The 26,880-nt window shown below is 42.1% G+C and overlaps 1 protein-coding gene across 3 annotated transcripts in view; it reads left to right on the top strand.

The window, feature by feature from the left end:
* The window catches only part of igsf8 (immunoglobulin superfamily, member 8), a 30,387-nt gene extending 4,571 nt beyond the window's left edge, over positions 1-25,816 (top strand). For all 3 annotated transcript variants that reach the window (XM_047347375.1, XM_047347376.1, XM_047347373.1), the window contains exons 3-8: positions 8,126-8,506; positions 13,397-13,858; positions 16,860-17,038; positions 17,194-17,446; positions 21,766-22,206; positions 23,641-25,816. In XM_047347375.1, coding sequence (XP_047203331.1) covers positions 8,126-8,506; positions 13,397-13,858; positions 16,860-17,038; positions 17,194-17,446; positions 21,766-22,206; positions 23,641-23,768 — 1,844 coding nt within the window. In that variant the 3' untranslated portion in view covers positions 23,769-25,816. The remainder of the gene's footprint in view (positions 1-8,125; positions 8,507-13,396; positions 13,859-16,859; positions 17,039-17,193; positions 17,447-21,765; positions 22,207-23,640) is intronic.
* Positions 25,817-26,880: the final 1,064 nt, after the last annotated feature.

Genomic DNA, 26,880 nt, shown 5'->3' with positions numbered 1-26,880 from the left:
ACATGTTGAGTCAAACCAAAATTTCTAAGAGTGTCACATAGATCTATTGTGCTTCTGTCTTCAGGATTGTCCATGTGAATGTTCAAGTCTCCCACAATAATTAAACAGTCATAATAAACACAAATCACAGATAAAAGCTCATTAAAATAACTGAAAAAGTTTATTTTGGACTTAGGAGGCCTGTAAATATTCAAGAACATGGTTCAGACCGGGCTCTTTACCTGGAGAGCCAAATATTCAAAAGAGTCAAATTTGCCCAGAAATACAGGTCCTTCTCAAAATATTAGCATATTGTGATGAAGTTCATTATTTTCCATAATGTCATGATTAAAATTTAACATTCATATATTTTAGATTCATTGCACACTAACTGAAATATTTCAGGTCTTTTATTCTTAATACGGATGATTGTGGCATACAGCTCATGAAAACCCAAAATTCCTATCTCACAAAATTAGCATATTTCATCTGACCAATAAAAGAAAAGTGTTTTTAATACAAAAAACGTCAACCTTCAAATAATCATGTACAGTTATGCACTCAATACTTGGTCGGGAATCCTTTTGCAGAAATGACTGCTTCAATGCGGCGTGGCATGGAGGCAATCAGCCTGTGGCACTGCTGAGGTCTTATGGAGGCCCAGGATGCTTTTATAGCGGCCTTTAGCTCATCCAGAGTGTTGGGTCTTGAGTCTCTCAACGTTCTCTTCACAATATCCCACAGATTCTCTATGGGGTTCAGGTCAGGAGAGTTGGCAGGCCAATTGAGCACAGTGATACCATGGTCAGTAAACCATTTACCAGTGGTTTTGGCACTGTGAGCAGGTGCCAGGTCGTGCTGAAAAATGAAATCTTCATCGCCATAAAGCTTTTCAGCAGATGGAAGCATGAAGTGCTCCAAAATCTCCTGATAGCTAGCTGCATTGACCCTGCCCTTGATAAAACACAGTGGACCAACACCAGCAGCTGACACGGCACCTCAGACCATCACTGACTGTGGGTACTTGACACTGGACTTCTGGCATTTTGGCATTTCCTTCTCCCCAGTCTTCCTCCAGACTCTGGCACCTTGATTTCCGAATGACATGCAGAATTTGCTTTCATCCGAAAAAGGTACTTTGGACCACTGAGCAACAGTCCAGTGCTGCTTCTCTGTAGCCCAGGTCAGGCGCTTCTGCCGCTGTTTCTGGTTCAAAAGTGGCTTGACCTGGGGAATGCGGCACCTGTAGCCCATTTCCTGCACATGCCTGTGCACGGTGGCTCTGTATGTTTCTACTCCAGACTCAGTCCACTACTTCCGCAGGTCCCCCAAGGTCTGGAATCGGCCCTTCTCCACAATCTTCCTCAGGGTTCGGTCACCTCTTCTCGTTGTGCAGCGTTTTCTGCCACACTTTTTCCTTCCCACAGACTTCCCACTGAGGTGCCTTGATACAGCACTCTGGGAACAGCCTATTCGTTCAGAAATTTCTTTCTGTGTCTTACCCTCTTGCTTGAGGGTGTCAATAGTGGCCTTCTGGACAGCAGTCAGGTCGGCAGTCTTACCCATGATTGGGGTTTTGAGTGATGAACCAGGCTGGGTGTTTTAAAGGCCTCAGGAATCTTTTGCAGGTGTTTAGAGTTAACTCGTTGATTCAGATGATTAGGTTCATAGCTCGTTTAGAGACCCTTTTAATGATATGCTAATTTTGTGAGATAGGAATTTTGGGTTTTCATGAGCTGTATGCCAAAATCATCCGTATTAAGACAATAAAAGACCTGAAATATTTCAGTTAGTGTGCAATGAATCTAAAATATATGAATGTTAAATTTTCATCATGACATTATGGAAAATAATGAACTTTATTACAATATGCTAATATTTTGAGAAGGACCTGTACTTTTTTACACTTTAGTAAATCTTTAAACAAAGTGGCCACCCCTCCACCTTTTCTTTGCTGTCTGCTCTCACAAAGAAAATTGTAGTTCGGAGGCGTCGCCTCTATCAGAATGGGAGCTTCATTAAATTCATGTAACCATGTTTCTGTTAAAAACATAACATCAAGATCGTGGTCAGTAATGAAGTCATTGATTAAAAATGATTTTCCTGACAGAGATCTAATGTTTATATGACTTAGTTGCTGATATTAACTCTGTGTCTGGTTGTACCTGACATTTTATGGCTTTTTTTGATTGTTTATTAATGTCTCTTATCCTTTTGCCTTTCATCTTTCTGTCACATATAAGCACAGAGATTTTACAACTATCTCCTATTAGGGGCCCAAGTTTTTCCTGGACATGCTCATTTCTGATAGAGTTACCACTGGGGCCCAGACTGTATCACAGAGAAGTGATTTGAAGGTCCTGATTAGGAGGAGATAGATTAAGAGGTGGTGGTAGTTGTCCATTTTAATTCACTAACTATGAATTATTTATCCATATAAGGCTTGTAAACGCAAGGCATGAACCAGTGTTGTTTGCACACATAGCAGAAAAGTTGACAAGAACCGATTTAAATTGGATCTTCTGACACTTCGTTACCAGCAAACGAAAATAGCACAGTTTGATCAACATGAAATGGCATTTCAGCATCAAAGGAGGTTTCAGATCAAATCTTGAATGATAAAGAAAAATCATCTTTCAATTTCTGTCTGGTCATTATGGGGTTTTTCTATTTCCTAACAATGTGACACTGACACTGTTTTTCAGAAATGCATTTGACACTGTTGTTTTTAACAGTGTCAAATGCAGTGTCCCCCTGCAGGTGGTGGGCCCCAGTGGGCCCACCACCTGCAGGGAGAACCGTGAGGGACTGGTGCAAAGAGGATTGGGTGGCAGACGAAGGTGGAAACCTCAGCGGCCCGATCCCCGGATGCTTAGGCTGGCTCTAGGGACGTGGAATGTCACCTCGCTGGGGGGGGAAGGAGCCTGAGCTTGTGCGGGAGGTCGAGAGATATCGACTAGAAATAGTCGGGCTTGCCTCCACGCACAGCGTGGGCTCTGGAACCCATCTCCTTGAGAGGGGTTGGACTCTGTTCTACTCTGGAATGGCCCACGGGGAGAGGCGGCGGGCTGGTGTGGGTTTGCTTGTTGCCCCCCAGCTCAGCCGTCTCGTGTTGGGGTTTACCCCAGTGGATGAGAGGGTCGTATCCCTGCACCTTCGGGTTGGGGAGAGGTCTCTGACTATCATTTAGCCTACGGGCCGAGTGGCAGTGCAGAGTACCCGGCCTTCTTGGCGTCCCTGTCGGGGGTGCTGGATAGTGCCCCTCCCGGGGACTCCATTATTCTGCTGGGGGACTTCAACGCCCACGTGGGGAACGACAGTGACACCTGGAGAGGCGTGATTGGGAGGATAGTGAGGGTCCGCTGGGAACGTCTGGCGGAGCCCTCGGCCAGGGATGTATTCAACTCCCACCTCCGGGAGAGCTTCGACCAGATCCCGGAGGATGTTGGAGACATAGAGTCCGGGTGGACCATGTTCTCCGCATCTATTGTCGATGCTGCTGCCCGTAGCTGTGGCCGTAAGGTCTGCGGTGCCTGTCGCGGCGGCAATCCCAGAACCCGGTGGTGGACACCGGCAGTAAGGGATGCTGTTAAGCTGAAGAAGGAGTCCTATCGGCTGTGGTTGGCTTGTGGGACTCCTGAGGCGTCTGACGGGTACCGTGAGGCCAAGCGTGCTGCGGCCCGGGCTGTGGCAGAGGCAAAAACACGGGCCTGGGAGGAGTTCGGTGAGGCCATGGAGAAGGACTACCGGTTGGCCTCGAAGCGATTCTGGCAAACCGTCCGTCGCCTCAGGAGGGGGAAGCAGTGCTTCGCCAACACTGTTTATAGTGGGGGCGGGAGACTGCTGACCTCGACTGAGGACATTATCGGGCGGTGGAAGGAGTACTTCGAGGATCTCCTCAATCCTGCCATCACGCATTCCGTGGTGGAAACAGAGGCTGGGGACTCGGGGTCGGACTCTTTCATCACCCAGGCTGAAGTCACCGAGGTGGTTAAAAAGCTCCGCGGTGGCAAGGCGTCGGGGGTGGATGAGATCCGCCCTGAGTACCTCAAGTCTCTGGATGTTGTAGGGCTGTCATGGTTGACAAGTCTCTTCAACATTGCGTGGCAGTCGGGGACAGTGCCTCTGGACTGGCAGACTGGGGTGGTGGTCCCCCTTTATAAGAAGGGTGACCGGAGGGTGTGTTCCAACTACAGGGGGATCACACTCCTCAGCCTCCCTGGTAAGGCCTACGCCAGGGTATTGGAGAGGAGAGTCCGACCGATAGTCGAACCTCGGCTTCAGGAGGAGCAGTGTGGTTTTCGTCCCGGCCGTGGAACACTGGACCAGCTCTACACCCTCTACAGGGTGCTCGAGGGTTCATGGGAGTTTGCCCAACCGGTTCACATGTGTTTTGTGTCCCTCGTGATGCCCTGTGGGGGGTGCTCCAGGAGTATGGAATCGGGGGCCCTTTACTAGGGGCCATCCGGTCCCTGTACGAGCGGAGCAGGAGTTTGGTCCGCATTGCCGGCACTAAGTCGGACCTGTTCCCAGTGCATGTTGGACTCTGGCAGGGCTGCCTTTTGTCACCGGTCCTGTTCATAACTTTTATGGACAGGATTTCTAGACGCAGCCAAGGGCCGGAGGGGGTCGGGTTTGGGGACCAGTGGATTTCGTCTCTTCTTTTTGCAGATGACGTGGTCCTGCTGGCCCCCTCTAGCCAAGACCTACAGCATGCGCTGTGGCGGTTCGCAGCCGAGTGTGAAGCAGCTGGGATGAGGATCAGCTCCTCCGAGTCCGAGGCCATGGTACTCGACCGGAAAAGGGTGGCTTGTCCTCTTCAGGTTGGAGGGGAGTTCCTGCCTCAAGTGGAGGAGTTTAAGTATCTCGGGGTCTTGTTCACGAGTGAGGGAAGAATGGAGCGGGAGATTGACAGACGGATCGGTGCGGCTGCCACAGTAATGGGGGCGCTGTGCCGGTCCGTTGTGGTGAAGAGAGAGCTGAGTCGAAAAGCAAAGCTCTCAATTTACTGGTCGGTCTACGTTCCTACCCTCACTTATGGCCATGAACTTTGGGTCATGACCGAAAGAACGAGATCCCGGATACAAGCGGCTGAAATGAGCTTCCTCCGTAGGGTGGCTGGGCACTCCCTTAGAGATAGGGTGAGGAGCTCGGCCATCCGGGAGGGGCTCGGAGTAGAGCCGCTGCTCCTCCACATCGAGAGGAGCCAGTTGAGGTGGCTCAGGCATCTATACCGGATGCCTCCTGGACGCCTTCCTTGGGAGGTGTTCCAGACACGTCCCACCGGGAGGAGGCCCAGGGGACGGCCCAGGACACGCTGGAGGGACTATGTCTCTCGGCTTGCCTGGGAACGCCATGGGCTCCCCCTGGAGGAACTGGAGGAGGTGTCTGGAGAGAGGGACGTCTGGGGCGTCTCTGTTGAGTCTGCTGCCCCCGCGACCCGGTCCCGGATAAAGCGGAAGACGACGAGTACGAGTACGAGTTTTTAACACTCTTATTTTGATTAGCATTTCACTCTCCTCAGGCTGTTTTTTTAGCAAAGCTTTTATCCAACAGTGCTGTCAAATTACAGACCAATATCCAACCGTTTCTCTCTGAGATTTTGTAATGTTTTTATTCAAGTTCAGAGAGTTTTAGTTGCCAAAAACAATTCTGGAAAATTTCAGTCTGGTTTTAAAGTAGGGCACAGTCTTGAGACAGCCATTTTTAACAGTTTTTATTGGCATACTCTTAACATGTTTTGCTGTTTTAGTGCATTTTAGATCTCCTTGTAGCCTTTGATACTATGGATCACAATATCTTGCTGTCACAATGCGATCATGTAGTGGGCATTGTTGTCCCTGCAGCAAATTCTTTAACTCGTAAGTGAAAAACTGGAAGTTATCAGTATAGTTCTTCTGCAGGTCCTCTTAATTTTGGGGTTCCTCAGGGCTCCATCTCGAATCCAATGCTTTATTTTGTAAATGATGCCTCTTGTGACATTAAAACTTGGTTGAAGTTTAACTTTCTTAACCTTGATTATACGACGTAAGTAGTTTGCTTGTCATTTAACAGTTCTCCTGCCTATCTAATGGTGCATTATACTTTTGTAGATATATATTGTTGTTGTGTTTTTCATCTGTTTTATATTGCTTTTCTATTGATATTTATTGTAACTTGTAAACCAGTGTTATTAGATGTAATTGTTTTGCTTAATTTATTTGATTTACTGTAGGTTGGCAGTGAAGCGCTTTGGTCAGACTTATTTCTTTTTAAATGTACAATGTAAACTGATCAGCTACTTTATTATGTGAACTTTGCTAGTACCAGTTTGGACCCCCCCTTCACCTTTAGAATGGCCTTAATATGTCCTGGCATTGACTCAATAAGGTGTCAGGAACATTCCTCTGAGAGTTCTTGTTGACATTATAGCATCAAACAGTTGCTGCTGATTTGTCGGCTGCACATTCCTTACCCAGAGCTCCAGTTCCTCCACAGAATGTGATAAATTTTAAGGCCATTAAGTAAAGTGAACTGGTTATAATGAAGAGACCAGTTTAAGATTATTTGATCTTTTTGACATGGTGCATTTTCCTGCTGGAAGTAGCCTACATTGTTACAAGTCACACGCCATAAAGGGCCGGACATGGTCAGTAACAATACTCCAGCAGAGTTTGTTGTTTAGTGCTCAGATGGTACTAAGAGGCCCAAAGTTTGCAAAGAAAATATTCCACACACCATTACACCACCGCCCCCCGTCTGAACCGGAGGGATTCATTCTTTCATGCTCCTTGGACTAGGCAACATGTTTCCATTGGTTATTATCAAATTTTGGTGAGCTTGTACAAATTGTAGCCTCAGTTTCCTGTTTTTAGCTGACAACAGAGGGACCCAGTGTGGTCCTCTGTTACTTTCAATTTTAAAGATTGTATTCTGGAGAGCTTTGTTGTAACAAGGGGTTATTTGACTTTCTATTATCTTTGTGTCATTTGAAACCTGACTGCCCATTGCCCTCTGCGTTTTGACCTCAACAAGCCATTTTCATCCACACAACTGCCACTCACTGGATATTTTCTCTTTTTCTGACCATTTTGTTTAGAACCATGGGGTGGTTGTGCTTAAACATTTCAGCAGGTGAGCAGTCTGGCACCAGTCATGTCGCAAAAGTCCCTTAAATTTTCTTTCTTTCCCATTCTGATGCTCTGTTTGAATTTCAGCAAGCCGTCCTCACCAAATCTGTAGATTTGCTGATGTGATTGGCTGATTTGTTATTTGTTTTAACAAGCCAATAAACAAGGGATCTAAGAAAGAGATCTGTGCGTGAAAGTCTGAGTGCTTGAAAGAAAAGAATCAAGGGATGAATGGTAGTTTTAAATATTTCCATAGTAGTGCAAATGTTTTTTTAAGTATAGATCGAATGATAGTAAAAACATTTGAATAAACCCTGAACTCAGCTGTGACATTTTCACAGCTGACTGTTTTTCTGTAACTTCCTTTTTGAAAAGGGAAAACGCAGACCTGCAGAATATTGAGCATACTCTTTTATATACAGCATTAATATTTGATTTTTGTAGAAGGGTGTTTTTTTTTAAAAGCCAGACAAAGAGGCTCGGTGGAAAACAATGAACCTTGACGCTCTTTGTCTTGAGGCACTCATCCTTAATCTTGTATAATTGTATAGATTAGTATGCAAATAATAATATTTGTGCCCAAGCTAATTAGATGAGATTTTCTAAAAGGGTTTTACACGGGTAGTGATCTATAGTGACATTAATTTGTGAACTGAGATTCTGAAGCACCTTTTTGTATAACATCATTATAGGCCATATATGTTTCATTGAAAGACTGTTAGAAATTATTAGCTTTGCAGGTTAATAGGTAATATGATATATTTAGGAAAGTACTATTCTTCTGTTTAGAGAACAATTCATATGAATATTCATTCAGGTCCTAACAATTCTGAAAAGTGAGCCCTCTGATTTCAGTTTAATCACATTCTTAAGAAGCTCACTGATAGTCTGAACCTTCAAGGTTCTTCCCCATGCTATTTTAATTTATAACTTGCTTGTTAATAAGTCATCAGCTCCTGATGCTGTTAGTTTGGTACAACTACAACTCACTAAAGTTTACATAAATCTTTCTTTCTGTCTTTCTGTATTTATCACAGTGCTCCAGTATGGTATGTGCCGTGATGTGACTCTTCCCAGTGGACCCCTCTTCCGTGTTGCTGGGTTCCGTCTCTCCCTGCCATGTCACGTGTCCGGATATGAAGGCTCGCGTATCCAAGAATTCGAGTGGTACCTGTATAGGGATGATGCCGGCGGAAGGCAGATGGGAGTGGTGTCCACCAGGGACAAAGGTTTCCCGTACGCCCCATTCCAGGCTAGAGTGAGGAACGGGGAGGTGAGAGTGGAGAGGGATTCGGGGGACACAGTCCGACTGGTGATCCAGAGGCTTCGGCCTGAAGACCAGGGGAAATATGAGTGTTATACACCCAGCACAGACAGCACCTATCAGGGAAATTACAGCGGGTCAGTTGCTGTTAAAGGTAAGACAAACACATGCAAACTTCTATGACTGTTTGGTAAAGTTGGTGGCTTTAAAGCTCAGCGTTGTCTTTTATAGCAGGTTTATTAAAATGTGCATTTATAACAGAAGCTATATAATGTTAAAATCAGTTTACCAATAATAGTTTGATTGAAAAATGTTCTGAAGCTGCAGGATCAAGAATAGCCATGCACAGCCAAGTGAGTAGTTCTAATGTTACACTAGAAATGGGCTGGAATGGAATTCAGATATGGTTTTAATAGTCTAATGTAATAATAAAAGAAAAATGCCACTAAAGCAACATTTAATAGGATGTTGCCAGTGAACCAATAGCGTTACCAACATTGCCCAGATTATTGTCAGTGTTTTTCACTATCTGAAGAACATACAAACATTTAATCTTTTTTTTTTAACTGAAGGGTAAGGTTCAGGATGTTTTGCTTCATTCAGCAACAGTACACAGCTGACTGACAGCTGACTGGTGGAGAATAGGGAGTGCTACACTACTCCCAGAAATAACTAATGCTGTCTCTAAAATCTCAATTTCAAAAATGGCAGGACAAAAGAAATGTCATGCTTGTGTAATTTTTAATTGCTAGATTGGATTGTCATTTGAAGCTTCAATCCGTTGCTAAAACAACTGTTCTAATATCTAATGAAGAAGGAATCCTTTTTGTTTTTGTTTTTTGTGATTTTGCATAGAATATTGCTTCGTTTAAATGAGTGAAACAGAGAGTTTACCTTAGTAAGATTATGTCTTTTTTTTTACCAAGAAAATTCAATATAAACAGATTATGTAGGAGTCACCAGACATACAGCACAATCAATCAATCCTGATTAGTAATCAGTAGTTAGACTTTTAGAATAGGCTAAATAGTATATCTGCTTACTTGGTTGGGACAGTTGCGTTTAGGGCCGAAGCACCTCTAGACATGGGTCACACGCTCTGCCGCTGCACCAGCGCCACGCCCAGCAATATACCTTTTTGATAAACTAGTAAACATTTACACATCGTTAGATATTAACATCACTGACTTTGTTTGTAACTAACATCTGTTGCTACACATACTTAAACATTTTTCTTAATTAAACACAGCTAAGTTATAGTTGGCTTCCCTGTAGTTAGCTACAGTGACATTAGCAATAATGTCTTAAAGTTAGCCCAATTTGCATTTTTATTGACTTGCACAGAATCAATTTAGCATATACAGTACAGACCAAAAGTTTGGACACACCTTCTCATTCAAAGAGTTGTCTCTATTTTCATGACTATGAATATTGTAGCTTCACACTGAAGGTATCAAAACTATGAATTAACACATGTGGAATTATATACTGAACAAAAAAGTGTGAATCAACTGAAAATACGTCTTATATTCTAGGTTCTTCAAAGTAGCCACGTTTTGCTTTGATTACTGCTACGCACTCTCTTGGCATTCTGTTGATGAGCTTCAAGAGGTAGTCACCTGGAATGGTTTTCACTTCACAGATGTGCTCTGTCAGGTTTAATAAGTGGGATTTCAAGCCTTATAAATGGGGTTGGGACCATCAGTTGTGTTGTGCAGGAGGTGGATACAGTACACAGCTGATAGTCCTACTGAATAGACTGTTAGAATTTGTATTATGGCAAGAAAAAAGCAGCTAAGTAAAGAAAAACGAGTGGCCATCATTACTTTAAGAAATGAAGGTCAGTCAGTCCGAACAATTGGGAAAACTTTGAAAGTGTCCCCAAGTGCAGTCGCAAAAACCATCAAGCGCTACAAAGAAACTGGCTCACATGAGGACCACCCCAGGAAAGGAAGACCAAGAGTCACCTCTGCTGTGGACAATAAGTTCATCCGAGTCACCAGCCTCAGAAATCGCAGGTTAACAGCAGCTCAGATTAGAGGACAGGTCAATGCCACACAGAGTTCTAGCAGCAGACACATCTCTAGAACAACTGTTAAGAGGAGACTGTGTGAATCGGGCCTTCATGATAAAATACCTGCTAGGAAACCACTGGTGAGGACAGGCAACAAGCACAAGAGACTTGTTTGGGCTAAAGAACACAAGGAATGGACATTAGACCAGTGGAAATCTGTTCTTTGGTCTGATGAGTTCAAGTTTGAGATCTTTGGTTCCAACCACCGTGTCTTTGTGTGGCGCAGAAGAGGTGAACAGATGGTCTCTACATGCCTGGTTCCCACTGTGAAGCATGGAGGAGGAGGTGTGATGGTGTGGGGGTGCTTTGCTGGTGACACTGTTGGGGATTTATTCAAAATTGAAGGCATACTGAACCAGCATGGCTACCACAGCATCTTGCAGTGGCATGCTATTCCATTCGTTTTGCGTTTAGTTGGACCATCATTTATTTTTCAACAGGACAATGACCCCAAACACACCTCCAGGCTGTGTAAGGGCTATTTGACCAAGAAGGAGAGTGATGGGGTGCTGCGGCAGATGACCTGGCCTCCTCAGTCACCGGACCTGAACCCAATCGAGATGGTTTGGGGCGAGCTGGACCGCAGAGTGAAGGCAAAAGGGCCAACAAGTGCTAAGCATCTCTGGGAACTCCTTCAAGACTGTTGTCTTCAAGAGGTAGTCACCTGAAAACCATTTCAGGTGACTACCTCTTGAAGCTCATCAACAGAATGCCAAGAGTGTGCGGAGCAGTAATCAAAGCAAAAGGTGGCTACTTTGAAGAACCTAGAATATAAGACATATTTTCAGTTGTTTCACACTTTTTTGTTCAGTATATAATTCCACGTGTTAATTCATAGTTTTGATGCCTTCAGTGTGAAACTACAATATTTATAGTCATGAAAATAAACACAACTCTTTGAATGAGAAAGTGTGTCCAAACTTTTGGTCTGTACTGTATGTGAAATTCAGGTAGTTTTATGTAATGTAATTTAAATGAAAAGGTGTGTGCTGGTAGCAATTGAATTAATACAGAGAGAGAGGAGTTGAGTAAAATACACAAATCAAATGCTAATGTTTGTTAGCAAGATCTGTATCTACTCCTTTCTTGCATTATTCTAGGGATGGGACTCTTGATTCTCAATTCACATTCTGTTCTCGAATGCTATAAGAAACATTATATAAAATGCTCATTGGATAGATCCTCATTTAAACCCAAATATTTGGTTATTGTTTTTAAATCTGCCAATACCGTTTCAAGTAAAAAAGTGCTTAACATTTTTGTTATGTTTTTCAAAGGTTCGCGGCTTTCGTTTTAACTAGACACCAGTCTTAATTTAGCTATGAGGCATGTATGCAGGTATGTAGTAGATTACAGTGTGAGAGGATCTTATCAGCAGCTAAGCTTTACATCAACCAGGTGAATGCATCTGTGAGTAATGGGAATGTGTGTTTGACTTGGTTCACAGCAGCATTCCTCATTCCAGTTTATCGATGCCTTTCTATCATTCAAGCTCTCTGTTCAAAATCTCTGCACCCACGCATTGTCATTACGTTCTTCTGTTAACAAGGCTTGGAGTAACTACAGTGGTGCAAAAAACCCTGTTACATATTTCTTCTATTTTTCCTTTAATATCAAGTATTAATGCTTTTGATCATCAAACAAATTGGAATATTGGACAAATACAACCAGAGTTGGTAAAAAAAAACAGCTTTTAAATTATTATTTCATTTCAGAAGGAAAAAAAAAGCTATGTGTAACAGGTGTGGTTGCCAAGGGCGTCACAATCAGTTTAGGTGGCAATTGCTTTTTCTCATTGGTTTTTTCCCCAAATAAATGAAATCATCATTTGAAAACTACATTTTACATTTATTTAGGTTATCTTTATTATAACTCAAATTTAATAATATTAACCTTCGATGATGTTCTGAAACATTTGAGTGTGACAAACGTTTGCCGTCTGGGGTCGGAGGCCAGGCGAGGGAGCGGGCCGCCTGGTCAGGATCTGGGCTGGGGTTGGGGTCTTGGGGGTTGTCTGGTGCTGGGGCTGGCATTTCGGCTCTCTCGGAATCGCTTGGATTTCCTTGGATCTCGGTCCCTGCTCGGGCGTAGAAGGCTGCCGGCGGGGTCTGTGGGCTCGTCGCTGCAGCTCCCTGGGGCTTCTACACTGTCGCTGCTGGGTGGTTCCCCTGGGACTCTCCACTGCTCTTCTCTGGGGGGGTTGCGGTAGTCCAAGCGGTGGTTCTCCTGGGGTTCCTGTGCTCTGGGGGGCCTTTGGATGTCTATGGCTCGGATCTCCTCCGTATCTGTCCCGGGTCCAGGGGGGCAGGTCTGTGGCTCCTCACACTCGTTACTGCATATTTTTATGGGGAAACCTTGTATACACAATCGTGCTCACACTCAGACCCACAGGTGTTTAGATTCAGGTGTTAACAGATACACAAAAGATCTATATTGAGCCGCATTTACCACTAAATACATTTTGCATTTACTTATTAGTAAAAAAGCTGTTTATATGAATGTTTCTGCAGGTGTAGAAGCAAGCAGGGTGTTATCTTGTATTGTCTTCATCCTTCTTCTCTCCTCCATTCTTTTCTCCTTCTCTTCCCCTTTCCTTTTTACCCAACCTCTCTCTCTTTCAGGCTTCTTATTTTTTTTCCTTCTCATTGTGTTTTAATCCGAAAGCAGTTTCTAATCAAGTTTCTTTTATAAATATCAAGCAGAGCTTTAAAGCGCTAGCTGTAACGCTCTACTTGTAAAAGTAAATCTGTTGGGCTTTTTCTTGGCACTCAGACAATAATTTGAGTGCTACTCTGCTGGACAGAACATGGTCAAGAAAAAAGTAAGACAACACAAGAAATCGGTTTTCACAATTCTTAGAAGACCCTTGTGATTTTGTTTTTCTTTGGTGCTCTAAATATTGAAACACATAATAGTAACATAATAAAATTTTCCTGTTCTTTTTTCTTCAATTTTTTCGTCATCCCACAGTGATTCCAGACTCACTCCAAATCAGCTATACTCGCTCCCTAACCAGCCAACCTGTTCCTGAAGGAGCTGAATTAACTCTGACATGCTCATCCAGCATCCAGTCGGAGCAGCTCACCCATCTGTCCATCACGTTCGGAAAGCGGGGTGGAGGAGAGCGTTCCGACAGCGAAGCTGGCAGCGAGGTCAGCACCATTAGAGAGATCATCTCCATCGACAAGCTTTTGGGGGTTGTTCCAGGACCGTTCTACAAGAAACGCTACGATGATGGAGAAATCACGCTGGAAAAGAGGAATGGAGAGGGTGGACAGGGGTTGTTCGTGATGAAGATGAAGGCGGTGCAGCCCAGTGACGCTGGGTCGTTTTTCTGTGAGGCCTCGCAGTGGATTCGGGACCCTGATCGAACGTGGCAAAGGATTGCTCAGAGGACGCTGGATATCGGCAACTTAACCGTTCAGCAACTAGGTAACTTAAAAAAAAATTGCACCAGGATTTGTGTTGCATTTAGGTACCAAAAACATTAGGCACAAAACATAACGGCTGATGGAATTTGTTTGAAAAGCTAAGATGAAAAGTAATGTTTTAAGGACAGAAAGTAGCAAAAGACTGAAAGTGCTCAGTGAGTAAAAGCATTATGAAAAGCAAGGACAAAAAAAAAACCATAATCCACCTTTTTCACAAACAGACATGGGAATAATCAGTCAGGCTATGGAAAGAGTTTTACATCCCAATGAATTCCAACAACATCAAAGCAGGTTTGGTTTATGCTCTGTGTGCCACTGAAGATGCTGGACTCTTTCCAGAGTTTAGGCGCTCCGAGGTTGTGTGTTTGGCTGGCTGGTTAAATAATAGGATAAACATTTGTTTTAGTTTACTGCCGGTCTCTTATCTGCTTAAATAAAGAAAAGGTTGAAGGGATTTATTGGGTAAATTCCTCTCACAGAATCAGAACTTCAGGTGACATATACATTATAATTCATAAACCATAAAGAAGAACCCCACAAATTTCTACTTTTGTTATCTTAAAATTACAGTTGGTTAAAACAGTTATGAATTAATTTTCTGCAGATTTGTCCCTTTGGTCCCCCACCAGTCAAATCCCCTGACTGATGGACTAAATACGCTGACCTCTTGTTGCTTATCCAGCTGGATTTAATAAGTCAATAGCCGACTGCCTGTATGACTGGATGGTTGCCTCTGGCCTTGCAGCAGATCTGAAGGATTATATAATCCTTTTTTCCACCTTGGCCTCTTCTGGCGTGCAGGGAGGGTAACTTTCTTTCTGTCAGACTGACATGTCCATTATTTTTCAGATAAGCACTGCTCTGTTGGTTAATCCCTCTTCAAACATATTATTTTATCCTACAAAAATGGAACATTAACCTGTTGCACATATTAAAAGAAATATGTCTGCTCTAAGATAGACTAGTTAATGATGCATCTTTTATCTAATTCATTATTTTAGACTTGCTATGTTGCAGAAAGAGACAACCAGGTATTCCTTTGCACTATGCATATTGGCACACATTCTCTGTGATGAGATTGAGGTCAAACTTAAAGCTCATCAGTGCATGCATTGTTTTGTTTTCTAAGGATACTCACTGACAGGCTCTATGTTATTGTACATTGTCTGGCTAAGACAATGGTCTCTTTTTGTTTGCATAATTAATGTGGTTTTTCTTTCAAGAGACATCATGTTTCATTGTTAAATTAGTTTTTGCACACACAGTGGATTAGTGTCCATATATTACTATTACACCATTTGATTTTGTTTACAGGCAGACTGAGGGCGTAAAGATGGGTTTATGCATGCATAATCTGACTTTATCACGTAAGTGAAGCTGATTATTATGTCTTCCACACTTTCTTACATTTTGACACATTACAAACACTAATCTGAATATGTTTTATTGCAAGACCGACACAGGAAAGGATACTTTCAAAGATAATAGTTTCAAAAATTTTTTACAGATAAATATTGGAAGTGTGATGTGTCCCTCTGGGGAAATACTATCCAGAACCAGGTTGCTGCAAGTCTTTTATGGCATGTGCCTATCAGCTTGGCAAACCTTAAAGCTAAAATCTTTGGCTATTGTTCTTCGCATAATAGGTCATCAGAGTATCTGTGAAAGTATTTTTCATTTTTTTGCCACTGATTCTCAGTTGGATTTAGATCTGGACTTTGACTGGGTCATTCTAGCACATGGAAGTACATTGTTCTGAATGACTCTATTGTATCTCCTGCTGTTTGTTTAGAGTTGTTGCCCAGCTGGAAAGTAGGGCCTGATTTTAGCTCCAATCTTCTCATCCACTCTTCACCTTGTCTGGCCCTGAAGAAAACCATCCCCATAGTATGATGCTGCCATGACTATGTTTCACAGTGGGGGTAGTGTTTGTTGACCAAAGCATCTTACCTGAGACGATTTGTGCCAAACCTTGAATGGGATCTTTAAAGGCTGTCCTTAAACAATTACTTTTTTTTTTTATAAAGGGTTGTGAACAGATTCTCCCATCTGAACTGAGCATCTCTGCAGCTCCACCAGAGTTACCACAGTCCTCCTGGCTGCCTCTATGAATATGTTTCTTTTTACCCAGTGATCTTCAGCTGATGGATTGAAGGGTGCTCTGGGAGATGTTCAATGCTTAGGATTTTGTGTTAAGATATAACTCTGCTTTAAACCTCTCTGCAACTTTATTCCCAACCTGTCTGCTGTGTTTATTGATCTGTTTGTTGTTGATGCTGTTTGTTTGCTAATGTTCTCTAACAAACCTCCAAGGCCTTCACAGAATAGGTGGATTTATACCGAGATTAATTTACACACTGATGGACTTTCTTTACTAACAAGGTGGCTCCTGAAGGTATTTGGTTTCACTGGCTTTTCATTTAAGTATTTGAGTTATGGGGGTGCCAATGCATGGCACACGTTTGAGCATAACACAGCCGTTTTAAATATTTAATTTTTTTCTGTATTGGACATATACTGAGATCAGATGTGTGGGGTAAACTGTCTTTTACTGTCACCGGCTACTTCAAAGTCAAAATGTTTTTGGCTGATCAGCATTGATTGTAAACTGTGTACTCTACCTATAAGGATAAGTGATATCGGTTTTTATAATAAAGGTATTAAGAAATTTTGGAAATTATTTAGAAAATTGGTTTTCACCATTTGTATTTCATTAGATTTTTAATTACAATGTTCCTTTTTGACAATCACATACTGTTGTGTTCAAGCTGTTGTGTTTCTTTACATTTCTAAAGGACCTATTTAAGCACCATTCTGGTTTATTCAGCACAGCAAAGGGATGACATACTGGACTGAAAGCCAATCTAGCTTTCAGTTAACTGCTACTTGTAGTATCTCACTTCCTGTGAACATGTGAATCATCACAATCTAAGTTTTGTGGTGTTGCACTCAGAGGAGTTTCTGGTACTTAATGTTTTGCAAATCTTTCTCTCTCTCCCAAGTGGAGTCTCTGGATGTAGCATCCTCACCGAGGGGCGAGGTGACTCTTCAGGTGGGTTCCCCTCTCATCCTGACCTGTGAGGTGTTGGGGCTGGCGTCTGAAGTGAACTCAGGTCTGCTGGTGCAGTGGATGAAAAGGGGATCTGTAAGCAGTGATGTGGTTGGAACCAGGGGAGTAGAGGTACTGCCACTTATTTATATGGATAATATTTTCTTTTATATTATAGAACAGAAAATATATTTATTATATGTTGTAGTATCTAGGACTAAATAATAATTTTCTGATCAGTTCGCTGAAATGACATATTTGTTAGTGATTTGCTGTACTTTGTTTAGGTTGAAGTGGCTCGAATGAGCCCGGATGGTATTGTAAGCTGGGGAGATGATCTCAGCAGAGCCAGTGGTGGCTCTTTGGAGAAAGTGTCAGAGGGCAAGTACTCTTTAAAGCTCTTCTCTGCCCGTCCTGCCGATTCAGGGGTTTATCGCTGTGTGGTGAGTGTGTATGCTGGCAGAAAAAAACCCAGCCCTTCTACGCCTGCAACGCTCACCCAGAGATCAGAGGGAGTCGCCGTCAACCTGAAGACCAAAGGTGAGCCTAAGATCATTAACAGGCCCTGCCCAAGACTTGTTTTATTTTGCCTGGTAACATTTTGAATGAGGGCTGCATGGTGGGGCAGCTGGTAGCACTGTTGCCTTGCAGCAAGAAGGTCCTGGGTTGGACTCCTGGCTGGGGATCTTTCTGCATGGTATTTGCATGCGTGGGTTCTCTCCGGGTACTCCTGCTTCCTCCCACATCCAAAAACATGACTGTTAGGTTAATTGGTTTCTCTAAATTGTCCTTATGCATGGTTGTTTGTCCTGTGTGTGTCTGTGTTGCCCTGCGATGGCCTGGTGACCTGTCATGGGTGTACCCCACCTCCAGCCCATAGACTGCTGGGGATGACTGACTGACATTTCTATGACTGTTTGGTAAAGTTGGTGGCTTTAAAGCTCAGCGTTGTCTTTTGTAGCAGGTTTATTAAAATGTGCATTTATAACAGAAGCTATATAATGTTAAAATCAGTTTACCAATAATAGTTTGATTGAAAAATGTTCTGAAGCTGCAGGATCAAGAATAGCCATGCACAGCCAAGTGAGTAGTTCTAATGTTACACTAGAAATGGGCTGGAATGGAATTCAGATATGGTTTTAATAGTCTAATGTAATAATAAAAGAAAAATGCCACTAAAGCAACATTTAATAGGATGTTGCCAGTGAACCAATAGCATTACCAACATTGCCCAGATTATTGTCAGTGTTTTTCACTATCTGAAGAACATACAAACATTTAATCTTTTTTTTTTAACTGAAGGGTAAGGTTCAGGATGTTTTGCTTCATTCAGCAACAGTACACAGCTGACTGACAGCTGACTGGTGGAGAATAGGGAGTGCTACACTACTCCCAGAAATAACTAATGCTGTCTCTAAAATCTCAATTTCAAAAATGGCAGGACAAAAGAAATGTCATGCTTGTGTAATTTTTAATTGCTAGATTGGATTGTCATTTGAAGCTTCAATCCGTTGCTAAAACAACTGTTCTAATATCTAATGAAGAAGGAATCCTTTTGTTTTTGTTTTTTGTGATTTTGCATAGAATATTGCTTCGTTTAAATGAGTGAAACAGAGAGTTTACCTTAGTAAGATTATGTCTTTTTTTTTACCAAGAAAATTCAATATAAACAGATTATGTAGGAGTCACCAGACATACAGCACAATCAATCAATCCTGATTAGTAATCAGTAGTTAGACTTTTAGAATAGGCTAAATAGTATATCTACTTACTTGGTTGGGACAGTTGCGTTTAGGGCCGAAGCACCTCTACACACCTCTCACATTTTGATTGAATGTAGATTTTCTCTCTGTCATTGTTTGCCACATTATCTATTGAAACAGTAATCAAGGACCACTGCCCTGCATGTTTTTAATGTTTCCCTGTTTCAACATGCCCGGATCAAAGGAATTGGTCATTAGCAGGCTCATGCACAACTTGAGATGCTAAGGAGTAAATCCAGGTATTTGAATGGACTATTATGGAGCAAGAACACATCTAAAACATGCAGGAAACCGGTCCTTGGGAACTGGTGTTGGACACCGTTGATCTAAGGTATTATGTAAATGAGTTCTCTATTAGTCAACTATCTTAGGCCAGACTGAGTCTCATTGTTTTAGCTGAAAATGGGATCCCCCAGCCACCCCAATTTAACCCTGTGGTCCTACCCTAATCATTTCATTCAAGCTGGGGGATGGGGTTTTCAAACCATTGTAGTGACAGGGTAGTGCTACAGCACTACAAGCAAAGATGGTAAAGTATGAGCTGTTCTTAGGGCTGCACAATATATCATTAATATATCGTCATTGCAATATCAGTGTGTTCAGAATTCACATCACAAAAGGGCTGTTTGAAGTGCAATAATTGTTGACTAACATATTCCCTGTGTTATGAGCTTGCAATTTACATGATGATGTAATGTTCAGCCAGTTGGACAGTTTCACGGCAGCAGATACTCCCACCAGACATACAGGTCCTTCTCAAAATATTAGCATATTGTGATAAAGTTCATTATTTTCCATAATGTCATGATGAAAATTTAGCATTCATATATTTTAGATTCATTGCACACTAACTGAAATATTTCAGGTCTTTTATTGTCTTAATACGGATGATTTTGGCATACAGCTCATGAAAACCCAAAATTCCTATCTCACAAAATTAGCATATTTCATCCAACCAATAAAAGAAAAGTGTTTTTAATACAAAAAATGTCAACCTTCAAATAATCATGTACAGTTATGCACTCAATACTTGGTCGGGAATCCTTTGGCAGAAATGACTGCTTCAAAGCGGTGTGGCATGGAGGCAATCAGCCTGTGGCACTGCTGAGGTCTTATGGAGGCCCAGGATGCTTCGATAGCGGCCTTTAGCTCATCCAGAGTGTTGGGTCTTGAGTCTCTCAACATTCTCTTTACAATATCCCACAGATTCTCTATGGGGTTCAGGTCAGGAGAGTTGGCAGGCCAATTGAGCACAGTGATACCATGGTCAGTAAACCATTTACCAGTGGTTGTGGCACTGTGAGCAGGTGCCAGGTCGTGCTGAAAAATGAAATCTTCATCTCCATAAAGCTTTTCAGCAGATGGAAGCATGAAGTGCTCCAAAATCTCCTGATAGCTAGCTGCATTGACCCTGCCCTTGATAAAACACAGTGGACCAACACCAGCAGCTGACACAGCACCCCAGACCATCACTGACTGTGGGTACTTGACACTGGACTTCTGGCATTTTGGCATTTCCTTCTCCCCAGTCTTTCTCCAGACTCTGGCACCTTGATTTCCGAATGACATGCAGAATTTGCTTTCATCCGAAAAAAGTACTTTGGACCACTGAGCAACAGTCCAGTGCTGCTTCTCTGTAGCCCAGGTCAGGCGCTTCTGCTGCTGTTTCTGGTTCAAAAGTGGCTTGACCTGGGGAATGCGGCACCTGTAGCCCATTTCCTGCACACGCCTGTGCACGGTGGCTCTGGATGTTTCTACTCCAGACTCAGTCCACTGCTTCCGCAGGTCCCCCAAGGTCTGGAATCGGCCCTTCTCCACAATCTTCCTCAGGGTCCGGTCACCTCTTCTCGTTGTGCAGCGTTTTCTGCCACACTTTTTCCTTCCCACAGACTTCCCACTGAGGTGCCTTGATACAGCACTCTGGGAACAGCCTATTCGTTCAGAAATTTCTTTCTGTGTCTTACCCTCTTGCTTGAGGGTGTCAATAGTGGCCTTCTGGACAGCAGTCAGGTCGGCAGTCTTACCCATGATTGGGGTTTTGAGTGATGAACCAGGCTGGGAGTTTTAAAGGCCTCAGGAATCTTTTGCAGGTGTTTAGAGTTAACTCGTTGATTCGGATGATTAGGTTCATAGCTCGTTTAGAGACCCTTTTAATGATATGCTAATTTTGTGAGATAGGAATTTTGGGTTTTCATGAGTTGTATGCCAAAATCATCCGTATTAAGACAATAAAAGACCTGAAATATTTCAGTTAGTGTGCAATGAATCTAAAATATATGAATGTTAAATTTTCATCATGACATTATGGAAAATAATGAACTTTATCACAATATGCTAATATTTTGAGAAGGACCTGTAAATGACATTGATCAAAATGCTAATGGACGCAGAACGATGGAAGATGAGAAACGGAGCAAAGATGAAAAAAATAGGCAAATATTGCAACTGATATTTTCATCTCAATATTTACCAGAGATGCTACTTGAGTTTGAATTTTAAACTGGCTTTAGCTTCTTAAATTAGCAATTAGCACAGCTATTATTACAGAAGCAGCAGTTTCTTTGTGTATTTCCTAGAGAATACAACGACCTTAACTTTGTGATTTCCAAAAGGCTGTCAACATTTCCAAATCCAGCATGCCCTATGATGGATCTAAGTTAAAAGCTCAAAATCATAAAACTAAGCAAATTTCTTACAGTTCGTTCCGCCTTCCAGTTTTCCACTGAAAGTCTAGTTCTCTCTCACAGTCATAATGATCTGTGGACTAAATTAAAGACTTTGAACTTGACTGCATTGTTTAATAGCTGGAATTGAGTTTCCATATTCAGTCCTGTTCATTTCAGCAGCATAGTAGTACTTGCTGTGCATTAAATATGTCTCATTGAGGCAGAGATACTGTCTTTGGCTGCAATGATCTGTGCTCAAACTTAGATTTCAAACTTCGAAATTGTTTTTTTATTGTTTGGCCCAAGTTTAAACTGCCAAATAAATCTTGGTTTGGCTTGATTCGCTTCACATTAAATTAGTTTGATCAATTTATCTAATTATTTATTTATATATTTTTCATTTTTTTCATGGTTGCCATTTTTTCCACAGATGTTTTGGTTTCAGCTGTGGCTCGGCTCTCCCGTGGACCTCTGCTGAAACGAGGCAGCACCATCACCCTAATCTGTAACACCACTGTGACAACCACAGGTCCGGTGCAGGTTCAGGTGCAATGGCTGCGCTGGCCGATTCCTGAACCAGTCATCACAAGGAACTCGGGTGGTGTTCCGTTGGACTTGGAAGCTGTGACACAACCTAAGCCCATTGCCACTCTAATGTACAATGGTGTAGCAAATATCAACCATAGTGAGATCAGCATTGACCGGCTGTCTGCCAACAGCTACAGACTGAGGATTCACATGGCAACGGAGGAGGACCAGGGCTTGTATGGATGTCATGCAGAAGTGTGGGGGCAGGACCCGCATGGCGGCTGGTACGACACCGGGGCCAGATCAGTGTCAAATTTAGTGACTGTTTACCTGTATGCCAGAGGTAAGAGCCTCATCCTTTCATAGACTGGTTTATTTTCTCAGTTACTTGCTAATATGTGGTCACTACTTGGTACAACATTAACATATTGACTTCTAAGCAGTGCCAAAAAGATTGTTGGTGGTTAGAAGGGTAAGTTGACTTATTTTAGATGTTGAGGATCAAACTAATGGATCAAAGATGGAGTCAAAATGGCGACTATGTAATTCCAACTTGGAAAAAAAACTGTTTACATTCATTGAACTTACACATTAGCTGCACATTCTGTGCGCTCAACTCTACTCTTTTCTTCAACCTTCATATCAAGATATGTAGTGTGAGTCTTCTGGATCTGTGGTTTGGTGAATTATAGATAGAGATTGTTCTTCAGTATTTATACTAAAGGGGACATGTTCAGCCTCCGATCTGTGATCTTAACCTCAAGCACTCTTCAGGACAATGATCCAAAGTGTATCAGCAGTTCCTCCTCTGAATGGCTTAAAATAGAAAAATAAACTTAGCAGTTGCTTAGGTAAATTCTGGACCTAAATCTGATGGAGATGCTGTGGAATGATATTAAAGAGGCCACTCATGGCTGAAAATCCTCCAACATGGCTGCATGAAAACAATTCTGCAAAGAAGAGTGGACAAACATTTCTCCACAGCGATGTTAAAAACTCATTGCCAGTTATTGTGAAAGATTGATGGCAGTTATTGCTGCCAAGGGTGGCACCATCTGTATTTAGGTTTAGGGGCCAATTACTTTTTCACATAGCGCCAGGTTGGTTTGGACATCCTTTGTCCCCTGGGTTAATGAATTGATTTGAAAATTGCATTTGTATTTTCTCTGCTTATCAGTGTCTGATATTAAAATTAATTTGGGGATCTGCACGGTGGTGCAGTTGGTAGCACTGTTGCCTTGCAGCAAGAAGGTCCTGGGTTCAATTCCTGGCCTGGGGTCTTTCTGCATGGAGTTTGCATGTTCTCCCCGTGCATGCGTGGGTTCTCACCGGGTACTCCGGCTTCCTCCCACAGTCCAAAGACATGCCTGTTAGATTAATTGGTGACTCTAAATTGCCCTTAGGTGTATGAATGAGTGTGTGTTTGGTTGTTTGTGTGTTGCCCTGGATGGACTGGCGACCTGTCCAGGGTGTACCCTGCCTCTTGCCTATAGACTGCTAGAGATAGGCACCAGCTCCCCCGTGACCCACTATGGAATAAGCGATAGAAAATGACTGACTGACTGACTGATCTAAAATATTTAAATGTGACAAAAAAGCAGAAACAGAATAAATCTGTATGTAATAAGCTTCAGCATAAAGTGTAGTGCCACAGACTATCATTAAGCTCTGGTTCCTTAAATATATCTAATGAAAAACACAGCTGAAGTATGTAGGTCCCGTTCCTCAGATCAGTTTACAGAGGAACTTTCTCTCATTTTTCTCTTTGTTCCTCCAGCTGCTGACCTCCTACTCATCCCTCTGGTGGTTGGCGTCTCATCGGCCTTGTTTGTCGGCATCGTCATTATTGCAACGGTAACCTGCTGCTTCATGAAGCGGCTATCAAGACGGAGAGCTCAGAAATAAGCATCCATGATGCCACCAGCTTTTTGGGAACTACTTTTTAACTAAAAGAGGTACTGCAGAGATTACAGGGGCCACCCCACTGCAAAATGACTTGAAAACTAAATTAAAGACGTTGACATCTTTCATCTTGGATTATCTGTGTTTGGATGTATATGTTCACAATTAATGCCAAAACATTTATTTTTATTATTCTCTTAATGTTTAGTAATACGTCATGCACCAATAGCAGGTTAGAACAATTGATTTTTCTGCTTCACTTTGCAAGAGGAGCTAATACCTGTTTTCATATTATCCTAAACCACATTTTAGTTATATTGTTGTCTAAGTTGTATGTAAATGAAATGAGGGTCTGTATAGATTATTGAACAAGCACGAAGCTGAAATTCATGCAGGTTTCAGTGAATTGACTCTCTCTGTAAAAGATTATCAACTGTCACGTGTTACAGGGCCGTGTTACTTAACAGATCAGATTTCTTTTGTATGATGCTGGACATGTAGGTCATCATATGTTTACTATTTATGCAGAGTTCCAGTGGACATCTTGTGAATTTTCCAGTTGCTTCTTGTTCAAACTGCATGTTTTTGTTTTGAATACAAAACCCCACAATGTGTAAATGTACACGCCTGGCTTCAGGCGCTCACTGACAGTCACATGAATGCTGATGGGAGCTGTTTAGCCTCCAGTTTCTTAATATGAGCAGAGAAACTCCGTCTGCAGCCCAGAGCAGCTCTGCAAGTAAACAAAGCGTCTGTCTGTCAGTTAACACAGAGGTTAATGGATGGGAACTTTCTCGTGGAAACCAGTTGAGCACCAGTTGTTGCTTCATTCTGTTGTGAATTTCCAAAGCAGACTTTTATGTTTTTAAAAATTTGACAAAGATAAATGAAGATACCCTCTGCACTAAGCTGAAATCTGTTCAAACTTGGCTGAGTTTGCCAGTCAAATTTATTTAATGTTAAACAATGCTTTGATTAGCATGCTGCAGCAGGCTGCTCCTTTTAACGTACTTGGACAAAAACGAGTCTGCAATCTTAAAGCCAAAAAGCCAGTTTCTTGCTCTTTTTCTCTCGTGTGGTTAATGCTTCTGCCAAGGGACTGAGATCGAAAACTAATTTGTTCTTCTGACCAACAGGGTAGCAGTTTTTCTTTTTAAATTACGTTATTGCTGTTTAATAGATACTGCGGTTTTCCTGAGGTGTCCTGCCATATGATCTGATAGTTTGGTGAAGTGTCTCCATCACCCTCATCCTCATGTGGTCCAGGAAAGCTTTAGAAAGCTTTTTATGGCTATGGCTCCCACTGCTAGCCCACAAAAATGTGTTGGAGAGATCCAGTGTGTCTGTGTTTAATCCATCCTCCTCTCCCTGTTGAAAATAACTCCTAAAAAAAAAAAAAAGTGTGGTCGTGTAAGATTACATGCATGGACTTTTAGTCTCTTTCTCTCTGCAGGAGACTGTCTGAATCTCCATGTCTTCCTTTACTGGTGTTTCCCAAACTGTGATTATAAATGTTCAAAGACAGTTTGGAGTAAAATCACAGCTCTGCTTGTTACCTGAGCCACTTTGTTCCAGACTCAAAGCTGATCTGCTGCCCACAACACTTTGTACACCAATGGGGATACCTGTGAACACAGCAGCAGCAGACAGTGCTGTGGGGATGTATTTTCAGATGGGAGTTAGCAAGTATCTGCGTGTTCATCTCTAATCCCCGTTTATAGCTGCAGCGAATCCTGCCGCCCTTCCCCCACGCTCCGTGTGGCTGACATTCGATTTGTTTTCAATCTCTGTTCTCCGTGAAGTATGCCCCTTTGTGAAGAGTTTTTGCACAGCGTGAAAAGATATCAATTCTGCTTTTGTGTGGAATTTTCCAAAAAAGAAATTTAGTTTGAACTGTTTACTGATGCTACGTTCCACTGTTCTTGAATGCACCCAACTGCCATTGAAATATATAAACATAAAAGCAGGTTGCTTTTCACATTTGTTTCTTATGGTGCTTTGGCAAACCCGCCAGCTGATTTACAAACCAATAAAACAGTCTGGATTTTCAACACCAGTTTGCCTTGCTTTGCTTTGTTTCAGAAAGCTTTAAAATGTTTGTACCAGATGAAACTGAAGAGATAGGAGTGATTTCAGTATATCCTGCGGGCAGCACAATAATCCAGACTGTTGGACGAAGCACTTATGGTCTCGTTTGCAACATTTTCCATAGTTAAATATGTAAAGCCAGAACATTTCTTGTGGTCACTGTTATTTCCGTGTTGGAAAAGGCATATTAGGATCAGCTCAAGATGCTGCAAGCTTTCTGTAAATCAGTCATATTTGAAAAAACAGTATCATCTTTAAATAATATTTTTAGTAATGGAAAATAGAAATCCAGTATAGAATCATTGTTACTGAGCAAGAAAGGAATTATATTTAATCCCAATAATGTTTGCTGATAATTTTGGCTTTATCATATGTACCGTTGTTACTTTACAGCCCACAAATTTGCATCTTTGCTTCTTGACACATTGATCTATTTCTGTTTATATACAGGTGCAACTCAGTAAATTAGAATATCACGAAAAAGTTGTCTCATTTCAGGAATTCAAATAAAAACTGAAATCAACATATTGTATAGATTCATTACACAGAGAATGATATATTTCAAGTATATTTCTGTTCATCTGATCGCTTAGAGCTGAATAAAACTCATGATTAAGTTTCTCTGAAAATTTGAATATTCTTGTCTAGCCAACAGTCACTGACACACTCCAAAAAGGGGTTAAGCCTGCAAAGGCCATTGCTAAAGAGGCGGGCTGTTCGCAGATTGCATTATCCAACCTTATTAATAGAATGTTGAGTGGAAGGAAAACATGTTTCAGAAAAAATACACAAGCAACATGGATAACTGCACTTTTGAGAGGATTGTATGGCTGGATTCAGAGCTCAAAGCTACCACATAGTCATATTCAGGACATGGATTTCCACTGTCGCATATCAAGTGTGTTAAACCACTCCTGAAGTAGAGTTGTCAGAAGCATCTTACCTGGGCTAAGGAGAGTGTTGCTTAGTGGTCCTCTTTTCAGATTAAAGTCAGCTTTGCATTTCATTTGGAAATCAAGGTCCCAGA

The sequence above is a fragment of the Girardinichthys multiradiatus genome, chromosome 20 (genome assembly GCF_021462225.1).
Source record: "Girardinichthys multiradiatus isolate DD_20200921_A chromosome 20, DD_fGirMul_XY1, whole genome shotgun sequence".
Lineage (NCBI taxonomy): Eukaryota > Metazoa > Chordata > Actinopteri > Cyprinodontiformes > Goodeidae > Girardinichthys > Girardinichthys multiradiatus.
Note: the sequence above shows the minus strand (reverse complement) of the source record. Positions and strands in the feature narration are given on the sequence as shown.